The 26,196-nt window shown below is 39.3% G+C and overlaps 1 protein-coding gene across 11 annotated transcripts in view; it reads left to right on the top strand.

The window, feature by feature from the left end:
* Positions 1 to 26,196, top strand: part of NEDD4L (NEDD4 like E3 ubiquitin protein ligase) — a 362,300-nt gene that overhangs the window by 237,091 nt on the left and 99,013 nt on the right. For all 11 annotated transcript variants that reach the window (XM_030565980.1, XM_030565979.1, XM_030565982.1 and 8 more), the window contains one exon: positions 21,600 to 21,650. In XM_030565980.1, the coding sequence (XP_030421840.1) occupies positions 21,600 to 21,650 (51 nt within the window). The remainder of the gene's footprint in view (positions 1 to 21,599; positions 21,651 to 26,196) is intronic.

The raw sequence follows: 26,196 nt of genomic DNA, 5'->3' as shown, positions 1-26,196 counted from the left end.
TCCAAACTGGAATTTGACCAGTACACTAGAACAAACATCTGCAGAAAACTTGTATCGGATTGTTAATGACCAAAAGTGGTCACAGCCTCAATTTCATGTCATCTCTGAAAATACAGTACAGTTTCTGTTTCATCTTTGATTTTTTTCCGCTTGATTTCCCCATGCAGGTACTGCTCAAACATCACCCTCCTTTGCTTCTAAATGCTGATGGGTCACAAGCCAATGTGATATGGCTGCAGGTGATCAGGTTGGAGAACAAGCCATATATTATTTGGAGGATTAATAACATCAGTTAGAATCTTCCTAGGCCATTCACATCACATCTTTTATCCAAATTGTTTTATTTTCATTATTTATTAAATGTCTTTTTAGTACTCTGGACACAGAACTGTTCTTGTGATGTCTGCAATATCTAGTAAATAAATCAGATTGCCTCATAATCTCATGAATGAGTTAATTGCCTAATGACATTAAGACCTCAGATAATAATGTACTTTCCATGGTGTTGAGACTAAATCCCTTGAAAGCAACAGAGAGTCCTGTGGCACCATTTAATGAAGTGGGTATTCACCCACGAAAGCTTATGCTCCAGTACATCTGTTAGTCTGTAAGGTGCCACAGAACTTTGTTGCTTTTTAGAGATCCAGACTAACACGACTACCCCTCTGATACTAAATCCCTTGAATTACTCTTGAGGAACATTGTCACTTAAATTTGTAAAATACTGTCTGCGCTGTATATTTTCAGAAATAGACAGTCTATCGCTTAATTTTAAAAATGGTTACCAGGAGCCAATAAAACTTACAGCATTCTGACTTTAAATATGTTGGTATATTTTTCACATGTACTGAACTGCCACAGTCTGGGTTGTGTTAGACTCCACAAGACATGATGGGGTGACCCAGTTTTTAACTCCTTTTGGGTATGAAACAGCCGAGACTATTAGAAGTTGCATGTAACACTTGACATCATTGACATTCAATCTTATTCTGTTCTAACCTTGATAAAATGACCTTTCATGTTCACACAAAGGAAAACTGATACTATATTATGGGAATGTGTAACTTTTATGTCCCCTTGGTTCCAACTATAGTTTTAAAGCACATTTTTATAATTGTCTTGATGGTGTTTGTTTAATCAAGCACTTTCAGAAAAATTGGGTTAATGTTAATTAATGTTGAATGCTGATTGTCTTGTATTTGATCATCAAAGCAATGAATCTAAACATGTTCAGGAATGACACTGTCACTGATTGATTTAAACTGAAAGTCACTTCTACGTTCTGTATTTTTGCAGAAGCAGCTCGGTTTTTAAAAGAAGAAAAAAAAGCCATTCCTGCACTTAGTGGCCTGTGCTAGAAACAGAACATACATTGCTTCTTAATTATTTATTAGTTTTAATTTTAGTGACACTGCTCATTTTTTTCTGCTGTTGATGTTGCTGCAACACCACCTAAGGACTCTAATCATAGACCAGTCACCCCCCATTGTGTTGAACGTAACAAAAAGACAGTCCCTGCTCTAAGGAGCTGGCCATCTAAATTGAAGACAAGTGACAATAGATGGAAATAACAGTCAAAGGAAGCATAAGTTAACAATGAGACTATTCTGTTCATCATGGTTGGTAGTAGTCTAAGCACACCAGGTGTCTACCCATTGCAGAACCTTTTTTTGTGTGTGTGGGGATAACTTGGCAGAGGAGAGTTTTTATGGTAGGATTAGAAGAACAGGAAGATGACTTCGTGAAGCTCTTACAAGGAGAGTTACTTAACTTTTTTGTTTCTTTGTTTTGAATATAAATAAAAAGCAGTGAAAGCATATGCAAGTTTCCCCTAGTGGAGAGAATATAAGATGTTAATGTGATGTGAAGTACTTGCTTAGAACAGATTGATTGTTTTGTGGGGATGGGGGGGAAACATTTGGATGTCTTTGCCTGTAACCCTTCTGAAATATGTCTTAAATAACTTCATGTATTTATCAGTTCTTGGGCATGCCTGGCATTTTAGTTTAATGCAGTGTTCATCATATAATATTATTACCATTTTCCAGTCAGCACGTGTCTGGAATGTATGTGCGCTCTGCATCCTTCATTCAGATAACTTCAACCTATGGGACTAAATAAGCATTAAGAGGTCTCGGAATTTTTGAAATTACAGATTAGACTATTGTGATAATCTTGGTGTGACAACCGTGTAAGAGAGAACAGTGCAAATGTACTGGTTTTGTAAATTGCTACAATGTTAAGCCAGTGAATTTATATGCATTCTATTACACATTGTGAATCTTTTTAGCTTTCAGTGTATAAGTAGACATTTAGATCTGTAGTACAAATTTCTACCACTGTAGGTAATTTAGTAAATAGTAGACTATTATCTTGCCAAATTACCCCCGGCTCCAAAGCATGCAGGTGTTAATCTCAGTTAAACAGTTTTAAGAATTTTTTTATTATGTGCAAAACAAGGCATTGTTCCCTAATCACATTCTTGGAAAGGGCTGAACCTTTTTAGCTGAAACTTTCCCAAAAATTGAGCCTAAGGCAAACACCTGGCATGCAAAATTTCAGCTTGAATAGTTAGTTAGGCAAAGTTACAAGGAACCTTAACTGTGGGGGCATACCAGCACGGCCTATAATAAACATAATGTGTTGGCATTCATTTATTATGCTATATGTTCCTCTTTTCATATTTGATTAATGTATATTCACAAAAGATTAACTATTTCAGAGAGATTGCTGGATAATGGACAATGATAAAAGTAGATATTAAATGTCATATATTCTTCTGAAAAAATCTTTAATAAGTTGGTCTTATGTTTTTTGTGATGGGGTAGAGGGTTTGTAATAGAAGTTTTTAGTTTAGTAACCCATTGGTTTATATAGATATTAAGTTTTCCAGTTGTTTTTTATAATTAGATACTAATATAATTGCTTTTATTCTATTTTTTTATTTTATTTAAGTTTCTAAATATTGTATCAATTTTTGCTTGGCTTTTGCTTTACAAGATGTAATTACATCTAATCTTATTGATAGTTCAGTGAAAAACTAAGGTGACTAACTGAAAATACCCAGTTACAATGTTTTATTGAGGAACAATGCATTTAGTTGTAGTTACGGTACAAGACTGATTCCTAAAATGTTTAAGAACTCTGAAATATAACAACCCACCAGTTCATATGTAATGCCAGGCAGCTTGCATAACCAGAAGGAAGACCATTTATTTTCTCAATGCTATTTGGCCTTCTTAAAATTTCCCAGCACCTTCAGCAGCCCATGCACTCCTTGAACAAGATCAGTTGCAGTAACAGGCTGCACTGTTCTATTTCAAGAAGTGACAAAAAGTTATTTCAAGAAGAGATGTTGGAGTGCTATTAAGGGAGCCAGAAATGATGCAAATGCACCTACTCTGGGAGCACTCTGCCATGTGGAATTTCACTGATCCTTTCAGTAGCACATCTTCCACCCAGTCCCTAGTGAGATGGAGACAAGACACCAAAGTTTTTGTTTAACTTTATAGTAGGAAAAAGGCAAGGATAGCAAGTACATTCTTACAGGTTAGCTGAAGATAAAATTATGTTGAAAATATCCGTGACTGGAAGACCTGATTCTTTTTGCCCACCAAGTTTTTGCAAAATATCTCAGCTGAGTGATTGTTTGCCAAAATATCTGAAGAAATCTCAAAGATATACTACGGTGGTCCTTTGGGGAAGGGAGAAGTTTAATTCTGAACGGCTTGCCCCTTTGTTTGCCAGTCCAAATGCTGAGTGTACTGTCTCAGCAAGATCATCTCTTGTGAGAAATTCTGACATGCATGGGAGTAGATCTTACATTGGCAACCTCCTTTTTTTCTGTGATCCCACCCTTATCTGTAAATGTTCCAGTTTTGTGTGGTTTCCCTTCCAAAAGACCTCTGTAGCTGACCCTTAGTTGTCTTGTAAATCTTTTCCAGAAAAGTGAGTATACACGGGAATCTACAAAGCTGGAGGGTTGCCTGTCTGAATCAGATTAGACAGGGACTATTTTGTCAAGGCTCTCTCGGCTTCCTTGGCTAATTAGTTGAGACCCAAGAATGCTAACCTAGGTATTTATTTTTTCCTTTGCCTTTTGAAAAGCACAGTAGGTTGAATGTTTCAGGGTCAGATCAATAACATGTTTTGTTTTGAACTAACTTTCTTTAAAATATAGTACCTTTTTAAAAAATAGGATGGATCTGCTTCATCTTTTTATAAATAGCATTCTTTTATGTATGGTTTTAGAGGGAAGATTATTTTTATCTACAAATTGTGTTTGTGACTCCCACCTCAGACCATATTATATACCATTCACTTTTGTTGTTGTTCTGCCTTTTAAAGGCAGATTTTCTTTTTTTCCTGTTTTAATTTATGTCTTAATTCTGGAAGGATCCTCATGTAGTAAGATTAGGCCCTGAAACATAAACTTTTGTATCAAAGGCCCAGTCTGAGTTCTGAAGCCTGAACCAACGTACTTCCAGGCATTGCTAATCAAAAGCTGGGCTGGGAGCCAGAGGCAGGTGCCACTCACAGAAGTTGGCAAGAAGAGGGCTGCTAGAAGCAGATGCATCCACATAGAAGTGCTAGTAAGAGGAACTTGTGCCAAGATGGCAGCTGGACATCCTGATATGAGGACGCTCCACAGAGATAACAAGGAATAGGCAGGTGCATCTTAAAGATAGGGTCAAAAGGACAGCATGATGGATAGATCTGTTTGTTTGAAACAACATGATCAAAGAAGGAGACAGCACCCTAATGAGTCAGGGGGCTGTACCTCAATACATCAGTAGGGCTGAGTAATCTGTCCTGTAACCGTATAACAGTAAGTCCCAGAGTGCACATCTTTGTCTGGCCTAAGGGGCAGTGGAAAGTCCCACCACTGACTGAGCCAGTCCATTGCCAGGGGACACAAATTCGTAGTATGTCTTGTAGAGTCAACGGGCAACTATTACTGTGCTTTGTTTGACAATTAACCTGGCTCAGGTTCCTTCGTAACTTACTAGAGTCTGTGGTCTTTGGGGTTTCTCTCGGGGTTTGCTGTGTCAGCTATCTACGCATAGCTGGGGCAGCACACAGAGGGAACATGAACGCGGCCGACTGCTATCATCGAACAAGAGCAGAGCACCACACCGGTAGCTACTGACAACACCTTATATTTGGAGAAAATAATAATAATAAACCTCATTTGTTCTGCTGCCTGCCTGATGATTGGATGGTAGGGAAGATATCCATCCAGTCACAGAACTGTAATCCTTAGGTGAATAACTGCTTCCCTTTTCAATGATTTAGGGACATGTTTCTGCAGGTGTGTTTTAGTGTACTCCTGAAAATGTTTGAATACGATGATCTGAAGCTGTGGGCTAGTACAGATGAATTGTGTAAAAAAAAAAATAATAATTTTTTCCTCGCACTTGTAACTTTTTTAAATAAATCCTTTCTTGGAAACAAGGTACATGAAAGATTATAATATGAAAATAAAAGATTAGTCATCCAGTTTGCAGTATTCCATTTTAATGTAAAGCTAATGTGCACATGCACACTCTTACATTTTAATTTAGTTTTAATTTTTTCTTTCTGAATGTGTCTCATATGCTTACTCCAATCCTTTCTGCTACAACAGAGGCTCTTAGGATGCCATAGCTTTATTCCATGCAAGGAATTTGCTTTGAGTGCTGACTTCATTGTCTGGATACAAACTAGGTTTTCAGATGAGCTTTTAACAACATGTGGTTTTACATTGTTTCTTTATAGCATTGATATATCCTCCCCTGCTGAACACTGTCTTCAAATTGTGATTAAAGTGCACTCACTTGTGAAATAGAATTTTAAAGAATTAATGGCTAAATCAATGACTGCTAACGATGCTTCAAAGCATCACTGGGGCTTACTTCCTTTAACTGCCTACAACCTTTAACTGATGACAGCTGTCTTCTAAATATGATCTTTAATTACACCACAGATAAAATATGGGTGAACTCTGCTACATAACAATTCTTTATATAAATTGTATATTCTACATATTAATGTCCATTTCTAAACTAATATCTAACTTACTGCATGAAGCAATGATCTCTGCTAGTAACCTCTGATATTAACATTACTGAATTGTAGTTCATGTCCCAGTTCTTATTGCTCTTCTAGAGCACACCGGAAATGAGATTCAGGGTGCTTTTCAAGCGACTTTTTCAAACATCTTATTGTCATAGAAATTGGAGATGGGAAAAGACCTATTAGCTTAACTACTTTATTCCCTCAAGTGGAAGGAAGTGCCAACAATTAATATAGTTCCTGCAGAACTATAGTTCTTTTATATAAGATGAATTATGATAAAACTCTAAAGAATAATAAGTGTTTAATTTTATTAGTTTATAGCAAAAAGGAAGTAAATTAACATGAAAATATTCAGCCTTTGTGTGACACACATGAGTAATTGCCACGCTTTCTAAAACTGGCTTCTGTTTTTTGAACGGGAAAACCCTTCCATTTGAATGAGTGAAGGTTTGAAAGGACATACATAAATTTTAAAAAACCCTGTAGATTGTTCATTTGCTTTCTATGTTTTTCTAATCGGGTCTTCCTGGTTTTTAATAACTTTGATACTACAATGAAGAGCACAATGCTTATAAATATATTTTTAAAAGGTGGCTTATGTATATTTATAATAGAGTGCCAGTAATGCTGAACACACAGAGTGATGTGGCCCCTCCTTACAATTTAAATGTTCTAGTTCTACACAGAAAGCAAAGTCAATTGTAATTGATTCCCAAAATACACAAACCAGAAACTTCATTCTGTTGACTGCTTTGGCCTCCCTTAAGTCTCAAGTTATGTGCCCTGCTTTGTTTCCTTGTAAAGTCCCTTTCCATACAGAATTCATGCGAGGTGTTAGAGGAAAGCAATTTTGTGGTTTTGACATTTTCTGCCATTCTGTTTGGAAATACTGGATGGCATCAAGGAAAGTGTGAACCATTCTTCAATTTCTTGTCTTTCCTAAGCTTCTGTTACCCTTGAAGTTGCTGCCTCAGATGAACACAGTGGATGAATGGCAGAGCATTTAATACTTTCTCCTTCTCTGTTTCTTCATGCACAAAGCTGCAGAGGCCATCCACCTTTTCAGTCAGTGTGTACATCCTTGGTTCTTCTCATCCTGAACTACAAATTTCCATGACTTTTAGAAGGTGGCTTAAAATCTTAGCTTTGGAGTCATGGGTTTAATGTGGATTTCAAACTAGGATGTATAGGTGTTTTTTTTTCCCTATTAGGGCTTCGTTGACCTTTTGAGTATGCCTCATGCCCACTGTGGAGAAACTAGAGTTGTATTTGTAGTGCATTTCAGATAATTTGTTCCCCTCTGCCATAGCAGCTACTCTGACTATGTTGTAATTGGGTTTTGGTGTTTGAGGAGAATAGCACTGCATTAACATCTCTGCTCCCTCATTCCACTGTGATTTGCTGGGTGACTGGAAATATTTCTCCCTGAATGCACAGCTGACTCTGAGACTCTCTGCCAGTATAATGCTCGCATGGATATTTCAATCACTTGGTAGGACATCTAAGGCCTCTTCTGCACTTGAAATTCATTAGTTAGTGACCACTAACTGTCATAATCACCATGGTGCAATCCTCTAGTGTAGATAAGGAAAGCAGCAATTTCGTCACGTATAGACAAGACCTAACACTCTGGTTCTTGTGGGCATACACAAGGGGAACAAAGGGGTCTCTTAGTTCTTGCAACAACACTGGGTTCCTACAAGACAGACCAGTAGGTGAACCGGATGGTTGGGTAGGTTTACATCTTTGTAGCAGGTCAGATACAGTACATTTATAGCTGATGTGAGAACAGAAAAGTGGTTGCTACTCAATTCAAAATGGTATTTCAGTAAAGGAAAATGAGACAATATAGGAAATGGTGATGTGTTTGTGTCTTAACCACTGTATATGGACATTTTTAATCATGATATTTTGCTGATTAATTTTTTAAAAAATCCAGTCCACTTACTAACTGCCATGAACTTGTTTGCCAATTTAACCATCATAATTTCTCTGTTCTGGGAAAAATAACATTATCAGCCTGAAATATCTCTTCCAAAGTGGCTTGTTCCTTTTCTGGTGATGCAAGTTAAAATAGACAGAGGATGCCCTTGCTCTGTACTGTATACATTGGTGTTGTAGCCATGTTGGTCCCCGGATATTAGAGAGACAAGATGGTTGTCATTGGGCCAACTTTTGTTGGTGAGAGACACAAGCTTTTGGGCTTACACAGATCTCTTCTTGAGGTCTGTCCTTTCACATAAGACGCAGAGGTTACGTTTCTCAGTGTCTGTTCCTTAGAACTACAAAGGGGTGTATGTTGCGTAGGCAACATGCTCAGATCTTGGTGATGGTGGAGAGGTGGGGGAGCACAAGGTATGTGTTGGCAGAAGAGCCCCTTCTTGGTGGCAGTGTTGAGCCCTGAAGGGAACTACACTGACGCATACTGTCAGGCCATGGATTATGGGGTATAACTATGGGAAACACTGAGGTTTGGAGCATTGAGAGGACACAGAGATACATATGAAAGCGTTCCAGCAGTCAATACTTATGCTTATAATTGCTTCTTTGCAGAGCAGATTGGCTGGTATTTTCCCTGATTCTGCTCCTATCCAACGGGGATATTTTGAAATATCTCTTGACATCTGGCAGATAATCATTTGGTACAGATGATAGATATTATACACTCAGATGAAACAATTTATTTCCATAGCTGAACTGCTCTGGAGTGTGCCAGTCCAATTTAGTAACCCAAAGCGTAGCCTAATCACACAAGCAGAACTGTGGCTTGGGATTTTCAACACCTCCTACTGAAGCTCAATGTAAAGCATGAAGACTCACCTCCCACCCTCTCACCGTATGCGGCTGCTATCTCATTTGGCCCACACTAAGGACATATTACAGATAGAACAGAACAAATACCAGAAAACAATGACATTTATTCAGGGATTGGCCCCTCCAAAGGGTAACACATGTTGGTTGTCTTACTGCCAAGGCTCTGCCTCTTGATAGCCCTTCTCAGCTGTGAACGTGTACGTTGGCTGACTCAGAGGTTTCTCACACAGAACAAACACTGCAGTTCAAAATGAGACACTTGCAAAATCAGTGTTGCCATTGCACATTCTGTTGTTGACTATCTGAAATGGCACAGGCTGCTGGCTTTAAATTTATTGGGATGAGTGCACTATTTTGTTCTTTAAAATTCCATCAATTATCCAGCTAACGTTACTGTTGCTTTAATTTTAAAAGATTTTGAAGCACGATAATGTGCTGAGAGTAAGCACTCTGACACCTAAGCTGGTCTCAAAGGATTTCCCATGAACCTGAAATGATAAGTTTCTTTTTTGCTGGCAGCTGCAATTATCCATCAATGAACTAGATCTACCTTTTCTGTGCTACTTGCGTATATTTAGAGAAACGACTATGTTTAACATCATACAGGATGCACCAAGCCCACTCAAAACCACAGAAATTTGATAACTGTGACCTAAGGCAGTCAGACAAATAGAATAATTTCTGACATATCACTGCTAGCCAGACAAAGAAGCATGACTCCAGACAGCTGACCAACTCTATTGTGTCATTCTGAGCATTGGTCAGCTGGTGAAGAAAATAGTCCTGATTGGTAACTTCCAAGCTATTCTTCATGCTGAAGTTGTCTGGGGTTTGGTTGGAAATGCAGATTTTAAGTGGAAAAATTAATATTGTTGTATATAGCTGAAGTGTCCTTGCTTCTCAGCTGTCATCCTGCTATGCTGCCAAACTATAATTAAGTCTCCTGGTTGTGCATGCTTCCTCATTGCTGGGAAAATTCCAGTCCCTACTTTCTCCATCTTGCAGGCAGAGGATTGTTAACCCAGTGTTTGTGTTGCCAATATCAGCCCTGTGGTAAGAACCTCAGAAGAAACAGAGAGGAGGGGCAAATACCTGGGATGAAGAAGACACTAGCAAGCAGCCTGAGGGCTTGATCCTCAACTGATATATATTGGTATAGCTCCACTATTTCATTGGAGCTGTGATTGCTTACATCACCTGAGGATCTAGCCCTCAAGGTGGAAGAAACTGGGAACAATAGAAAGGAGTGAAGAGTAAATGAACAGTGTGGAGATAATGGTGTCCAATATTGTGTCCACATTGGAGGCCTGAAAGGTCAAGTGGTAGGTGTAACAAATGATAAAGATGTTTGGCCACAAATTCAAGTTGTTTATTTTATAATGATTTGATCATTGTGATATTGAGTAACGAATCATAACAACAAGTTGTGTGTGTCCAAACCTCTATGTGTCTTGTTTAAAGAAGAAGGTAATTGCACCAGCCAGCAGTGCAAGTATGTAAGCCAATGTGGGGACTAGGTCTAAGCTCTAGAGTTAGGATCACTTCTTTGCACTCAAGATACTTAACGATTAGTCTAACTATAGCCCTCGGTAACATAATGGAACAAATGTTAGAAAGATTTTGTCAGTACCACAAGGATAAAACAGCAACATAAGAAATAGACAGCATAGATTTGTAAACCATAAAGCACACCAGATTGTTCTGATCCCCTTTTTTATTCAATATAAAGTATTAGTAGATGAAATACATTTTAATTTTAGTAAACGATTTATTATTGGAGTTGTAAAATTAATTCTTTTGACTCTAATGTGAATGTCATGTGCAAGCAAAATTGTTTGGAGGACAATAAATGAAGAGTAAAATCTGTTAAATTGTGCCTGCAAAGGTCCTGTAAACGTCACTGTTAAGACTGGGTTATTTAATATCTTCAAAGAGAGGTTAAAATATGGACAAGAAAAAATGTGATTTGACTTACACAAACCTGCATTTTTCTATCTGGTGGAAAATAATCAAAATTGCAGGGAGAGACTTGGTGGAAAGCAGAAATGCCACAGGAGAAATACTGTGGACAGTATTAAAAAAACAAACACAAAAATCTGCCATATGGCATTCAGTGTGGTTTATGGACTACATATGCAGATGCATCAAGCCACAAGGCTAGGAGGTCCTAGGAATATATCATCACACCTTGATTGTGTTAATTTCTTAGCACATCTGTGTCAGGAAAATGTGGGGGAAAAAGGAGAGGAATGGAGGACAAAGATAATTAAGAAGCTGGAAGATGAGTAATACTTGAGAAATAATTAAGGTTTGTTACACACTCAACATGCTTAACACACAGCCAGGGCAATGAAGAAAAGTAGTTATCTAACAGCAAAAGATACCCTGTAATCCTGCATGCACAGCCACACGTCCCCACTACCACAGTTACTGTATATCGTGACACTACTCCTCTATCATTTGTCCTGCATAAACCCTATTTATCAACCTGCCCCCTCCTCACACAATTAGTTCGGGATGTTTTGGTGGTGTCGTTTGGTAAAGAACATGATGAAAGGCGGGCATCCATGAGGAGAGGATAAAAATTCACACGCCCACCCACCCCTGGTACCTTAATACGCTGAAGTTGAGCGCAGTACTCTTGAGTGAAGAGTCTCTGTGAAACTTACAGTTGTGAGCTAAAATAAATGTTTTATTGCTGCCTTATGCAGAGCCCTGAGCGCAAGGCTAGCAGCTGGGACCCGTGGTACGAGGGGGGAGAGGACAGCTGGGATAGGGGGGCTGGTAGCTGGGATCCCGGGTGCAGGACAGCAGAGGAGTCCCACAGCTGGAGTTTAAATGTTAAGGAATACCTTACTGATCAGACTGATAGCTATTGGTTAACATTTTACATCCCTAGTGAGTGGTGTGATCTGTCCCTTGCATCGCAATGGGAGATTTACTCTGCAACACCTTAAATGTCAACATTAACTATTTTATTTCTGATTATTTTTGTTGTCAGCTACTGTGTTTATCCCACAATCCCAAACTGTCTCCAATCATCTCCCAGCCACCAAAATTGCTACTCCTCCCAACATTACTTCTCTGATGCAATGGAAACTGAAAATGTGGGAATAGTTTAGAATATGTAAATAACCTAGTGGCGGCTGTACTGATTACATTGTGTATTTTCAGAATTAATTGATTTAAAACCTCAGTCTTTAATGATGCTGCTACAGAATCCAGGGACCTTATTGCAGATTCAGTACAGTCTCCATTGGAATATATGGACCTTGTTCACTGCAAGCTATGAGTTAATGCAGGGAATTAATTTTACAAAAGCTGTAAATGGTATAAAACTACTAACTTGAGGTTGATGTTCCATATTTGGTAAGTTTATTAGACTTATGGCATATGTTGAAGGAACGGTGTAACAGGAAAGAAAGATGTTTGAAATCTCTCTCAATATACTCCTGTAGCTTCCATTTTCATTAATGGGAGTTGCACATGTGTATTGATGAGAGAATAGGCATTACATAATTTTACAGAACCCTGCAACTCAATGTGCATATTCTGTTTTGAGTATTCCAGCTGATGTTGTAGGTGATGATTGAGGAGGAAATTGACAATAGCCTACTTGGATCAAAATACTCACAAGAAGATGGAGTATTTGGGTCATACAAAAGTTAAGATGAGAGATGTGTGTTAATTCACCCAATTGAAATAGAAGTTACATGCTAATAGCACTCTTCAAAATGTGCTCTTCAAACTTAAAATATCTGCAGTTCTGAGATAAGTAAGCTGCATTGCAAGAGGATCTTTGGAACCTAAGTTTAGGGCTTGCTTCTATAGTAGCAAAAGCATTGTATACTGAGAAATATCGACAGTTGCAAGTCGCAACACTGGAAGGATAAAACGAGAAATTCCAGGATACCAGGGGAGGGGGAGAGTGGGATCTAGTATCCACGTCAAAGTTTGAAGACACATTGGTGCTCTCTGAAATTACTCACCATACTAAAACATAAAAATAAAAGTGCTAACCCCGCGCTAGCAGGTGAAACTCCACTGACCTTCCTGCCCTCTCACTCCCTTCATTCTTTTCTCAGTCAGGAAGCTTTGCCTTTCTGTGAAATTCTAAGGCTCTTAACTCAGAATGGAGCTTAGTACTTGGACTTTCCTCTCCCTGGAAACTACAGCTGAAAACATTTCTTAATTAGTGGATACCATTTCTTAATTTACCACCTTGAAAACTATCACAGCACGTTCAATGGCTAGTCTGGATGTTAAGGCACAACCTATGCACAGTAGTGTCTTCATGCAAACTACTTGGTCAAAAAAAAAAATCCCTCATTGGGGAGACTTGTTAGTGATCAGAGGCCACTGAAAACCACACTGCTTGACAGTGTGAGAAATCTTGAAGTCCTAGCAGTCAGCATTTTTCTCATAGATGATTTATTAAGGTAGCACCTAAGACAGGTAGGCAAGGAAGGCAGCACGCGAGCTGATTTTCAGTGGCACTCACACTGTCTGGGTTCTGGCCACCAGACCGGGGGAATCTGCATTTTAATTTAATTTTAAATGAAGCTTCTTAAACATTTTAAAAACCTTATTTACTTTACATACAACAATAGTTAAGTTATATATTATAGACTTATAGAAAGAGACCTTCTAAAAACATTAAAATATATTACTGGCATGTGAAACCTTAAATTAGCGTGTATAAATGAAGACTCAGCACACCACTTTTGAAAGGTCGCTGACCTGATCTAAGAGCACTAATCCTGAACCAGGATCCCATTTTGCTATATGATGTACAAACACAACAAAAGAGTCCCTGCCCCAAAGAGTTTACAATCTAAGAGCTACCCAAAGTGTTAAATCTTAATGAACACAAAGGATAATACTGCTTATATGGGGGAGTTGTGTGTTCGAAGTATTGCATACACATTCATCCACAGAACACCTCAGTCGGAAACAGAAGTAAATAGTAGTATTTCAATTTAGATATGGGGAAACAGAAGGACAAGGTGGAAATTATGTGCCTAAACTTGCACTGCAACTCAGTGATAGAGATAAAACTCAGGACTTACTCATTCTCTTGACCACAGTACCTCCTCTCAGCCAACCTCACATTTCTTCATGTTTGTTGTATTTTCTTTGAACTAAAAGCTGCAGTTACCCAAAAGTAGTCATCTGTCCAGAAGAAGAGAACTCTGGGCTTGGGGAAGAGCTAGATAGGGTGATCTGCAATTTATAGGAGCTACAATGTGGGCCTCTATCATCCGCTGTACAGGCTGTTCAAGAAAATCTGACTTTTTCCCAAACAAGCATTTACAGTTTTCCTGTAGATGACCCTAATCCTGCAAAAGTATACAGAAGTATTTAACTTTAAATAAGTATCCCCACTGAAGTCAGTGGGAATATCCATGTTCTTACCATTAAGTGCATCTATATGTTTGCAGAACTGGCGACAAACGGTGTTAAATTCCCAAAAGCAAACTCTAGATAGATCTAGAACCATTCTAAACATTTTAGTGTGTGTGTGTATTCATTAACGACCCGATTCAACGGCAATTGAATCAGTGGACTTTGGTCAGGCTCTAAATGTGGAGAAAACATTGTGATTGCCATTAATTTTCTATTTTTAATGAACCAACAGGTTACTTCTATAAAACAAACTTAGATTTTTGGTTGTGGAATTTCTATTATTTTGTGGTATTTTCTATTTTAATTGAAAAAGACGGTAAACCCTTTGGAGCAAGGACTATCTTCTCACTGCACATTTGTTCAGCACTGAGCATAGGGCAATCCTGATCCTAACTAGGGTCTAGAGAGGTTATTGTTGTACAAACAAATAATATTCAAATATTTTTGAGGTAGAAGTAAAATTCTTAAGGGTTGTTATCATATAAAATATTAATACAGTAATAATTTAATAATGCTCTGCTATGATAAATATGTAAACTTGGCTTTAGAATAGCTGTGTGCACTTCCTGGAATTCTGGGCATAGTGTGGTTATAAATGAGCACCAGGTTATTTGAGCAATCACCAGAACTGGTATCTGGAGTGTTTTTTTGGTCTGGCAACTGATTTTTGACAAATTTGTTAAACAGTTCACTAAAATGATGGGAAATTGTTCCATGTAATACATTAATGAATGGGAAGAATAAACCTAGCCTGCAGATTTGCCAATAAGAGAAGTGGACACAGACTTACACTGTTTCACTGCTGTATCTGTATCAGTTACCAAAGGTTCATTCCTTTGGAAATGTCAGTACCCAAGAATCTCTTCAGATCAAGCTGCAGAAATTCCTCATGCTTAGATAAGATACTAAAATGAATGACTGATAAATACAGTGTTATAAATATATTTTTAAAAATGGCTTTAAAACAAGCTCAATTCATTTTAAATGCAAATTAGCAAGGTTCATTTATTTATGCCCTTTAAAAATCCATCCATCTTAAAAACATAACACCACTTCCCGTATCAGTAGTTCTTCTTCGAGTGCTTGCTCATATCGATTCCAATTAGGTGTGTGCTGTGCGCGCTGCGTGCACGATTGTCGGAGAAGTTTTACCCTAGCAACACCCGGCGGGTCGGCTGTGGAGCCCCCTGGAGTGGCGCCTTAATGGCGCTGGATATATACCCCTGCCGACCCAGCGCCCTCTCAATTCCTTCTTGCTGGCTACTCCGACAGAGGGTAAAGGAGGGCGGGTTTGGAATGGATATGAGCAACACATCTCGAAGAACAACAGTTACAAAGGTGAGTAACCATCTTTTTCTTCCACCATTTCTCTGTACCTTGCTGAGCTTTTAATGAGCTGAAAGGATCATAGCTAGTCTCTGCTTCCTTGTTTGTGTAGCAATATCACATCTGTAGGAAGAGCATTTGTTTAGTGCCAGCAGTATGTTTCTATGGTAGATAGATTTAGATTTCAGACAATACATCTTTCCAGATGATTTCTGGGCTATCCATATTTTAGTCCTAAATTACTGGAGGCAATATTCCTCTCAGATTATGGTCACATTGTTTGCGTAAAAATGATGGAAGAGGCAAAAAGGGGCTCTGACCTGGAATGAAGGATAATAGTAACAGAGTAGCTCCCTTCCCTGGAACCCTATGGTCATCCCATTGGAGTTCATTTGGGTCATTGCTTATGGATCTGAGGGTGAAAGATTGAAAGGGAGTAAATTGGGAGACTTTTTCCTGCTGAGCCTACAGATTTCCAGTTAGGTGTCAGTTTGAAGTAGCACATACTTCTACGGTTCCCTTACGTGCCTCCTGCTACTGCATAGCTGCAGAAAGAAATTCGGAAGCAATACAGTTCCTGAATGAGAGGGTCAGCCTTCTATGCAGTTATGTGGGTCTGTAGGATTGATTGCCTGATCCCAGGGATCAGTTGGATTTGCAGTCTTACCTCCATCTCTACTTTTGTCCCTCCAACCTGTATCACTTACCCAACTCCTCTGCCTTGTTTTTCATTTTTTCTCCATAGAAGAGAATAATCTAATCTTAAGATCGTAAGTGAATAAATTGTCATATAAACAACAAAATTATCATAAAGAACAATTTACAAATCAGATCAATTGTAAATCTGACCTGCAGTATGTATGTGGATTCCACCTGTACGTGAGAAACATGGTACAGCTCAGAATATGTGTTCTGTAGGTATGTTCCAGGGAACTACAGTGGAATCGGAACAACCCATGTGGTTGAATCCATTGAATGGTGTGAAACCACTGTTGAATGTACTGTGTCAGTAAGTTGGCTAGTTAATAAGGAAGTAGTTAGCATATTCAGTGTTTTCTTCAGAATTGGTTTGGGAAGTGTATGGACAGTGGCTGCCCCCACCTCCCGGGGCAGCGGCCCACCCAGGCCCCATGTTCCTCCCGTCCTCTGCAGCTGGGGCAGGGCTGCGCTACCAGCTCCTGCCTGAAGGGGGAGTTGCCGCTGCCCGCGGGAGAGCAGCAGGGACACGCTCCCCACTTAGCCAGCTCCCTGCCCCTCCGCACCCTGGTGGCAGGACAACAGGTTGGTTACCGCCCCCTAGGGAGGTCAGGATCCAGCCCAGGACGCTGCCTCAGGTTTGAGCCGGGGTCCCAGCATTATGCTGCCCCATATGTTTTGCCACCCCAAGCACTTTCTTGTTTAGGTGGTACCTAGAGCCGCCCCTGCTTGGAACATTTTCTTTTCATTCTCAAAGCCGACTCCTCTCATTTTCTCTAACATGGTTAACTTCTCATATGCTTCTCTCTCTCTGGCACCTAAAATACTGTGGGCTTACCTAACATTTAGTTTGTGGCAAGCTGAGATGTGACTCTAGCCTGCCATGCACTAGCAGTCTGTGTGGGACCTGCTGGCATGCACTAACAGTTTGTTAATGAACTTTTAGCTGCCCTGCTTTCAAACAAGAGTAGATAATGTCCACTAACAAACTGTTAGTGCACATCAGTGAGGTCCCATGTGGCCCACTAATGTGGTAGATTCACACCTCAGCTTGCCGTGACAAATCCTGTCTCTGTAAACTGATTAGTGAAAGAGCACTTTGAAGCCATTGCACCAATTATAAGTCGCTTTTTTAAGCTACAGGAATTTAATGGTTAGTTTGACCACAATGCATATTCTATAGTCTGAATGTTACCCAGTGGCCACACATTCTTTGATTTTTCTTCTTGAAAGCATCACTGAGTATAGCAAAGATCAAACAAATAATGTGAACCTTTCTGTAAGACCTTGAAAAGGTTTCCTTTATCCTCTGAATTTCTTAGTAGTAGAGCATGTATGATTACAGTAATTATTGATGGGTTTATTTTTGCTGCTTTGAACTATCCAATTTGTCCATCCATTCTCCACCTTTATTACTACACAGCAAATGTAATCTCATTGTGGGTCGGTCTCTCTTGCTCTTTGTTTTTATGTGATTTCTATTACTGTACTTCAAGATGAAGAAGTTTGTGGAAGTTTGTGTCTCAGGATTAAGAGACTTAAAGATATGAATGTAGCATTTTGGGAATTGGGAGGGAGTGGGGGATATGTGATTTTAGTAAGGCAGATGATATAAAGCAATAACTGAGGAGGTAAATTGGGAGTATTTTACCACCTTAAAAATAACCACATGAGATGTCAATACTTAGAGAGCGAGGTTATGTTGATTCAGTGTAGAGTCATAATAAGCATCACTTTCACTTGGGTTGATTAGTCTTTTATTAAAAGATGTTTTCATTATGTTCTGTATGATGCACCTAGAAGAGGAATGCTGGTCTTGTAATTATGGCATAGAACTTGGAGCAAGGTAATCTCTTTTCTATCCCTAACACTCCTTGCAAGAAATTAAGCCTGCCTCAGTTTCCCTTGGTAAAAATAGGTGTAATACTCCTGCGTGTTGAGAGGCTCAGTTCATTAACATTTGATATTCTTTTGATGGACTGCACAACAGAAATGCTTTCAGCTAGGTTAATGTGATTTAATCTGCTATGTGATGCATACATTGCAGTAGAGCAACTTCAAAGAACTATTTGAGTTTGCTCTGTTAAATAGAACGGGCTCTAAAGTGAGTATTTCTAACAATTGCATTGAAGTATTTAAAGATCACTTTAATTTATATTAAATTTCTCTAACGCACTAAATGAATAGTTTAATACAAGTGAAAGTTTTATTATGTTCACATCACAGTGGAAAACATATTTAGCAGCGCTTCACATCTGTGGAGCACAAAATGACTTAGAAAAGCAGTGGGAAACAGCTGCAGAAATGCTAATTATTTGTCCAAAGTTACACAAGTCAGTAGCAGAACTAGAAATAGAATCCAAGTCTCCTGATTTAGTTGTCCTCTGTCCTGCCCACTGAACCATACTATCTTGCCACTGAAGTACGCTGCTTTTTAATATGTATTAGGGTTATCCTAACTTGTTAAAATTGCACATTCACTCAGATAGTCTGTTTATTGACTTCATGGGTTTTGGCAGCACTGCCATGTTTTGAAACCTTGCTCTGTTAAATCAGCACATCCAATAGTTTCTTGTAGAGCACCTGTTTAGACCAGTTGGCTTTATCCTTGACAAACTATTTACATTCTATCTAACTTGATTTTTCCAGTTTATTTTTATAATCATCTTTACTTTCACTATGCAAGTGTTGTCCTTGACGTGCACAATGTAAACAGAAATGGAGAGCTTTATGGTTTTAATTTTAGCTCAGAGCTGTTCTGTCATCATCTATGATGGAAATTACATGTGGAACAGGAATATTTAAATTCTGTGCAGTAAGCTTGTAGGTTCATTAATACATGTAAGATGCCAAAAGAGCCATGGATAACTTTGTTGTGGGCTTTTTTAAAAGTACAGCAACAGGGGTGGTAGCAGGTTCCAAAAATCTGAATTTAGAGATGCCGTTTTGTGTACAGTACAGTAATAAAGCTAAATGCATGTATTCCAGAGGATGAGCTGGCTCTGCGGGATGGTAATAGGACACTAAAATCTCTCTCATCCAGCTCATCAATTCTGTTTTCATCTATCAAAGAAGTGAGAGTACCGCGGTTGTTTAGCTTATTTCATAATCTAATTCTCCATGCTATCCACTCAGTCATGAAATACTTTATTTGGTGCTGACACACTGTATTTTTAATGTGAAGATATATTTTGTTCTTTACTTTCTCTGTTCTGACTGCACAATCACTCTCTAATATTAGAATAATGAAAACATATTGGGCACGTAGGAGGATTTGAGGGTGCACTAACTGCCTTAAAATTAAAATAAAAAAAAAGGAAGGGGGCAGGAAATTCAGCATTGTTTTTCTTATGCTTCTTGTAATGTTGCTTTTTTGAGATCAGTTGTCCTTGTTTTGCATTTTTAATAGTAGTATAATACTAAAATGAATTGCATTCATATTGCAGGTCACTAACACTGACGTTATAATTATTATGAATGCAAGTTAATGGGACAACTTCTGCTGGAAAACATCTTCCCCTCTATTGGTGCAATAAGCAGCATAGGTGCTTACTACTTGTTAAACTATCAGTTGCAAGTGTCCCCCAGTAAAGGAATCCAAACAGCTCCACTGACAATGTAGCAAAGTTTCTGTCCTGGAAGGAGATGGTTGCTATTGAATCATAGCATCTTCTTTATTGTATGTCATCATTATGCTAATGAAAACATTTGAGATGTTTGGTTTTTCAGCTATCGTTGTACTAAACGTTTTACAGCACAATTAGAAAGATGTGGTCCCTGCCCCCAAAGAGTTTACAATTTTATTTTAGATGTAACCTATCAATCAAAGCAATAGAGTGAAAGGTTGACACTGGTTTTAAGACATTTATATTTTTGAAGACTCAAAATTATTGTTTTAGTTTTGTTTGTAATAGTGGAGAGAGATGTGAATAAAGAATTCAGAACTTCAGACACTGGGGTGAAAAGTATTCTGTCAAGCATTCCATACAAAGACTATAAAGATATACATTACCGTGGTCCATTGTTCACTCAATACATCAGCTGTATAGACTTGCAAGGTTCTTGTTGGAACTGCAAGGGATCCACAATAAATCATTCAATCCAAGTAGAGGGAAAATCTGCCTTGAAAGAGGGCTCAGCCAGAATATAAATCCAGAACCCCTTTTATTCTGTGTTATATTCGATTATAAGACCATGTCTCTGCCTAGAGATCAGGATGATCTGAAAAGTAAATTCAAAGCCTGAGGCTGCAAGCACCATAAATAAAATGATTCCATAGGGCTTCGGTCTCTGTTATAGAGCAGTGCTGTTTTCACAAGAGCCACTAATTGCAGCTTAGTTATCATACTAAGGGCAGACTTTACTTCTTTACCACATCTGTTTAGAAACTAATATTGTTAAAGCAGTACAAGCCCTTTGTCTTTTTATGTGCAACAGAAATAAACTGTGCTGATATTAATACCTTTATACTGGTGATGTTGCATCCATGTGCTTTAACTATATCTGTTTCTAAACTGATGTAGTTAGAGGTACGAAAACTGCATGTAGATCAGCTGTAACATGCAATGTGGGTCTTCAGAAGGGGGATTGAAAGCTTAATCAAAAGGCTCCAGGTATGATGAATCACTGCATCTCATAAGGTAAATACTTCACAGTCATTGAGAACACCCTGTCACTTGTTCTTAAAAAATATATACAGTGATATTTAAATTTTCTTTTGGTAGAACATTAATAAGCAAGCTCTTAATATGGGAGTCAATTGTTTACATTTCATTCACATCTACCCAGACTGGTTGATTGGCTGACTTAGCTGGAGAGAAGCAGCACTCTATATATGTGGCTCTTTAAGAGGCTATAAAATTTTGAAGTAAACATGACTGGGTAGTAACGTAAGTTTAGCTTTTAAATGCATGTAGTCTACACTATGCGCAATGCCAGGAGTCCAGTGGAGTATATGGGAATACACTTGTGGGAGTTTTTGATATGTTGCATTGACAGCAGGTTATTAGAGGAAACATTAGCTAAAACTTGTTAGTAGTGCAGTTGTATACAGTGGCCTACGAGAACCTTTTGGAGGGACATAGTAGAAATATAATAAATATTTTGCTGAAGTCCAGGAACCGTGCCTGCCAAGTAGGGATGATTGGCATGTGTGGGGGTAGAGTCTAGGCTTAGTAAAATATTAGTACAGAGTTGTCTCTGGTTCCACTGTGACCTGACTTCTGTTTGCCATTTCCCCCCTTCTTTTTGGTTTAAAAATGAACTAATAAACATTTTTTTCCTTTCTGTTTTATTAACAGACTAGAGACGACTTCCTGGGTCAAGTGGACGTGCCACTTAATCATCTACCAGTAAGAGATGTTTATATGCTCATACATAATGGATCTCAAATTAAATATGAGCCGATAATGTGGTGCTGTTGTGAAAAAGGCTAATATCATTCTGGGGTGTACTAGCAGGAATGTCGTGTGTGAGACATGTGCGGTAATCATTCCATTCTACTTGGCATTAGTGAGGCGTCACATGGAGTACTGTTTTAGATGCCACGTTTTAAGAAAGTTCTGGACAAAACAGAGTCCAGAGGAGAGCCAGGCTCAGAAAACCTGATCTATAAGGAAAGGTTAGATATACTGGGCATATTTAGTCTTGAGAGAAGAAGACTGAGGTGGAGGGAGTTGATAAATCTTCAAATATGTTAAGGGCTGTTGTGATCAATTGTTCTGTATGTCCACTGAAGGTAGGACAAGAAGCGCAGTGGGCTTAATCTGCAGCCAGGGAAATTTAAGTTAGATATTAGAAAAAGCTTTAGAAGTGTAAGCCTGGGAGGATGGACTAGATTAGAAGTGATGTGCCAAGTCTTCATTTATTCACTCTAACGTAAGGTTTCACGTGCCAATAATGCATTTTAATGTTTTTAGAAGGTCTCTTTCTATAAATCTATAATATATAACTAAACTATTGTTGTATGTAAAGTTTTTAAAATGTTTAAGAAGCTTCATTTAAAATTAAATTAAAATGCAGAGCCTCCCGGACCAGTGGCCAGGACCCGGGCAGTGCGAGTGCCACTGAAAATCAGCTCACGTTCTGCCTTCAGCACGCGTGCCATAGGTTGCCTACCACTGGACTAGATAAACTTTTGATGATCCTTCCAGCGCTACATTTCTATGATTCTGTATTCCTCCTTGCCAGGGTCTTATGTGAGAAACTTTTACATAAATGTTACACAGACTTTTCTCTCTACCGAAGGTGTAATCCCGTCTCTTTACAGCCACCATTGCTACAGCAGGAACTTAGTAGCTATCAGGAGAGTGTGAGGCACCACAAACTAAGGAAAAGTTCGGTGGCCCCACAAGTCACAGCAGCTTGGAGACATTTTCCTCCTTGGGAGTGCTGGGCCTGGAGACAGGGTAGCTAGAGACTCTGCAGGCTGTCATCCATTTCTGTTGCTTCTTCCTTAGCTCTACCTCGACTATTGTGTTTAAAATGGTGACTGAAATGCTAGCCCCCAGTCTGGTCATTTCTCACGTAACTACTGTAATGTTCTTATAATCGTCTTCTGGTCTCTTTTCACACTGCTGCCCCCAGTGTTTGGAACAATTTTCTTTCCTGTGAGCCAAGCAAACTCAGTCTCCTCCAAGCCTTTCCTTAAAAATCACTGCTTTTACTTTGCTTTCTATTGCTGACCTAACACAACTCCACCACACCTAGGCTTGTGTTTAATCCTATAAATGTGTGCGTTGTCTATCTTAAGATCATACACCATTTGGGGCCTGGAAAATGCCTAGCATGTTTTGAGCACTACTTCAGTCCTAGTGAGAGCAGTAGCCATAGGCTGCGGTAATGAGAACAGGGCTGTGTTAAGGGGGAGTTAAAATGGTTCCAGTGCAACCAGGTCTGAAAAGGGATTTTTTTTTTTTTAAACTTCACTCGTTTCTTCCATTATGGGGCCCCAGGCTTCTCCATTTCATGCCCCAAATGGTGTATTTGGGGGCCACATTTAGTGCTTCATTGATATCTACACCAAAATAGGGGAGGGCTTTTGTGGAGATGAGGTTGCAGTAGGATGTCCTGGCGTTGGGGCAGCGGGAATTGGGCGCACTGTGAAATTCAGTAGGATTGAGATTCTCTCAGATATGGGAAGGTCTGTCTGCGGATAGGGAGTTGGGGATGCAGTGAAATTCACTGGGACTGGGAACTTTGAGGATTTGGGGAGTTCTGTGTGGGGACACGGGCCTGGTGGTGCAGTCAGATTCAGAGGGGTTGGCATCGCTTGGGATGCAGTGGGATTTGATGGGGTGTGAAGTCTCTCTGGGGGTGGGGGTACAGTGACAGGGAAGTTGAGGAAGGGGCTCTCAATCCTTGGGGTCTGTGCTGCAGCTGCTGTTTTTGCCCTCCCGTTCCTGCTTCTCCCTGCCCCACCCCATTCCCTCTCTTCTGGGCTCAGCTCAGAGGCTGTCCCTATAAGATGCTGGGTGGCTAGGGTGGGAGGACCCATGCCCCTTCCAGCATCTCCTGGCCCCTCCCCAGGTTCTAGGCTGCACCATCCCTGCCCAGAGCTGCTACCTCTGCTCTGCTTCCCCATGAATGCAGGCATTTCCCACTCCCTGTTTGGGTGGGCCAGTGAGTGGCAGTACCTGTCCATGGCAGGGTGGAGCGGAGTCAGGGTAGCTGTATGAGGAAGAAGCTCTTTGCAGGCCGCAGTGAGCCTTCTCGAGGTTCAGAAAATATTGGGGGGGGTCTTCTACCCCCATCCCCATTTCAAGCACAGGTTATAGCTCCAAGATTCACGGAGATACTAGCTAGATCTTTCACCAGCTACCATAGTCAATCCAGACCTTGCAATTAATTTATGAAGAGCTTGATGGGTAAATTCTTATGGTCAGCTGTGATTTCCAACATGAATATCTGCCAACACAAGAGTGATGCTCACAAGCTGCAGCAGGCCCGTGAAAAAGATCAGAGAAGTTTGAGTCTACAACATTGCATGAAATGTGCAAAGTTCAGCTGTGTTCCAGATGAAAAATGTGCAAGATGTTTCTGCTGCTTTTACTTCTGAGCCTTCCTTAGCTAGTGAGGATGTTCATTTGGGTTTCAGGTTTGAGTGCCACAATATCTGATTCTAGACACAGAAAGTTGCCCACTACTTATGGACATGGACAATGAACGTGGTTTGATTATTGAAAGCATGGGGCAGAATTTTGACTTTGACAAGAAAGATCCAGCTATTTGGCTCCAAGTGATGGATTCTATTGGCCTGGTTTTGGTAGAAAACTGTCCCATTGTTAATTTACAAGAAGACTTTTTGCCTAGTGAATGCTAAAGAAGGCAAATATTAAAATCGTGGTTCTTTATCAAACGCCTGATGGGAAATTACACCACTGATCTTGATTCATGTACAGTTAGTCTTGCCACCTCATTTTGTTTTGCTTCTTTGCTTTGCCAGCCAAATTCATCATCTTCCTTTCATAAAACTGCATTCACAAACTTTTTCCACTTTAGTGTACAAATTTGCCAATACAAATGTACAAAGGAATACATGGAGGCAATCACTCACTGGATGGAATTTGCAGAATGATTGGAAAAGGTTCTCACAATTGAGAAGGGTATACAAGCCTGCTATCAAGTGCAGAAGATCATGTGGTGCCATATTTTACGTCATCTTTTGCTTTACTTAGGATTGAGAGATGAGAAATTAAACAATCCTCATAGTGCTAACTTTTGGAGTTTACTTGAAATGCTTGCAAGGTATGATAGTGTGTTGCGAGATCATGTGCAAGCTACTAAAACCAGTACTGCAAAGGTGAAGTACTTATCGCACCAAATTCAAAATAAATTTATAGATAGGATCGCAAGAAAGATATGGCAGACTATTTTTGATGAGTTTAGGATAATTAAATATTTCTCTGTTATGTTCATTTGCACCCCAGATCTCTTCTGAATGAAACAAATATATCAGGTGTTACGGTATGTAGAAGCTCTGAAAACGGAGTGAAGGTTGTTGAGAGCTTTGTAGTTACTCTTCCCTGTACTGGTGTGGATATTAGAGAAGCTGGGGAGGAAAACTGTTTAGTTATGGCTGATTGCAAGGGCTACAGCTGTGACACAGAGCTAACGTGGCTGCAGCATACAACAGTGTTGAAAATCAAATTCAGTAAGTAAATCAGCACGTCTTTTGTCCCATGTGCTGCCCATTCACTGAAACTGTGGGGAAAGCTGCTTCAATGATTGTTTCTCAAGTTGGAATTGTTCAGAGATTGTGTAGCTTATTTTCTGCTTCTGTGGGCTATGTTGAAAAAGCATATTAGCATGAAAAATTCCAAAACATGGCAAGATGGTCAGCAATGGCAGAGGGAATCCAACCACTAAAAAACAGGTTGAGGGTGTTTTTGATGCTTTTTAGACACGATCATGGCTTCACGCAATCTTACACTAGAACTTAAGTTGGCAGCTGATAGCTTGCAAACCAGAGCTTTCAATTGTTGTTTTGGAAGAGATAAGATATACTGTCTCATCAAAAATTAACATTATGAGCAACAAATTTGAGTCTGGATCTTGACATTCAAATGGCTTGCAGTTTACTTAGTGGCCTTCAAGATGCTTTGTCAGAATTGTGGGTTTTTGGGTTCGTTGCATGTAAGAAAGCTCCTGCTTCACAGATTGAAATGTTAGGAATATCCATGCAGCCCAAAGAAAAATAACATAAAAACAGAAAAATAATGCCAGCTGAACTTGCAAAGGACAAAAGATCATCAGATTCTGAAAAAAAATTTCAAAACCCGTCTTAGACACAATATTAACACAATTGGAGAATAGTGTGCCTACGTATGCTGAAGTCAGAAGGGTTTGCTTTTTTGATGAGCAGGAAACTAAGTCTCAGCAGCGAAAACCTATAGAGGC

This window comes from Gopherus evgoodei, chromosome 6 (genome assembly GCF_007399415.2).
Source record: "Gopherus evgoodei ecotype Sinaloan lineage chromosome 6, rGopEvg1_v1.p, whole genome shotgun sequence".
In the NCBI taxonomy this organism is placed as follows: Eukaryota; Metazoa; Chordata; order Testudines; family Testudinidae; genus Gopherus; species Gopherus evgoodei.
The sequence above is the reverse complement of the archived record's forward strand: the minus strand, read 5'-3'. Positions and strand labels throughout refer to the sequence as shown.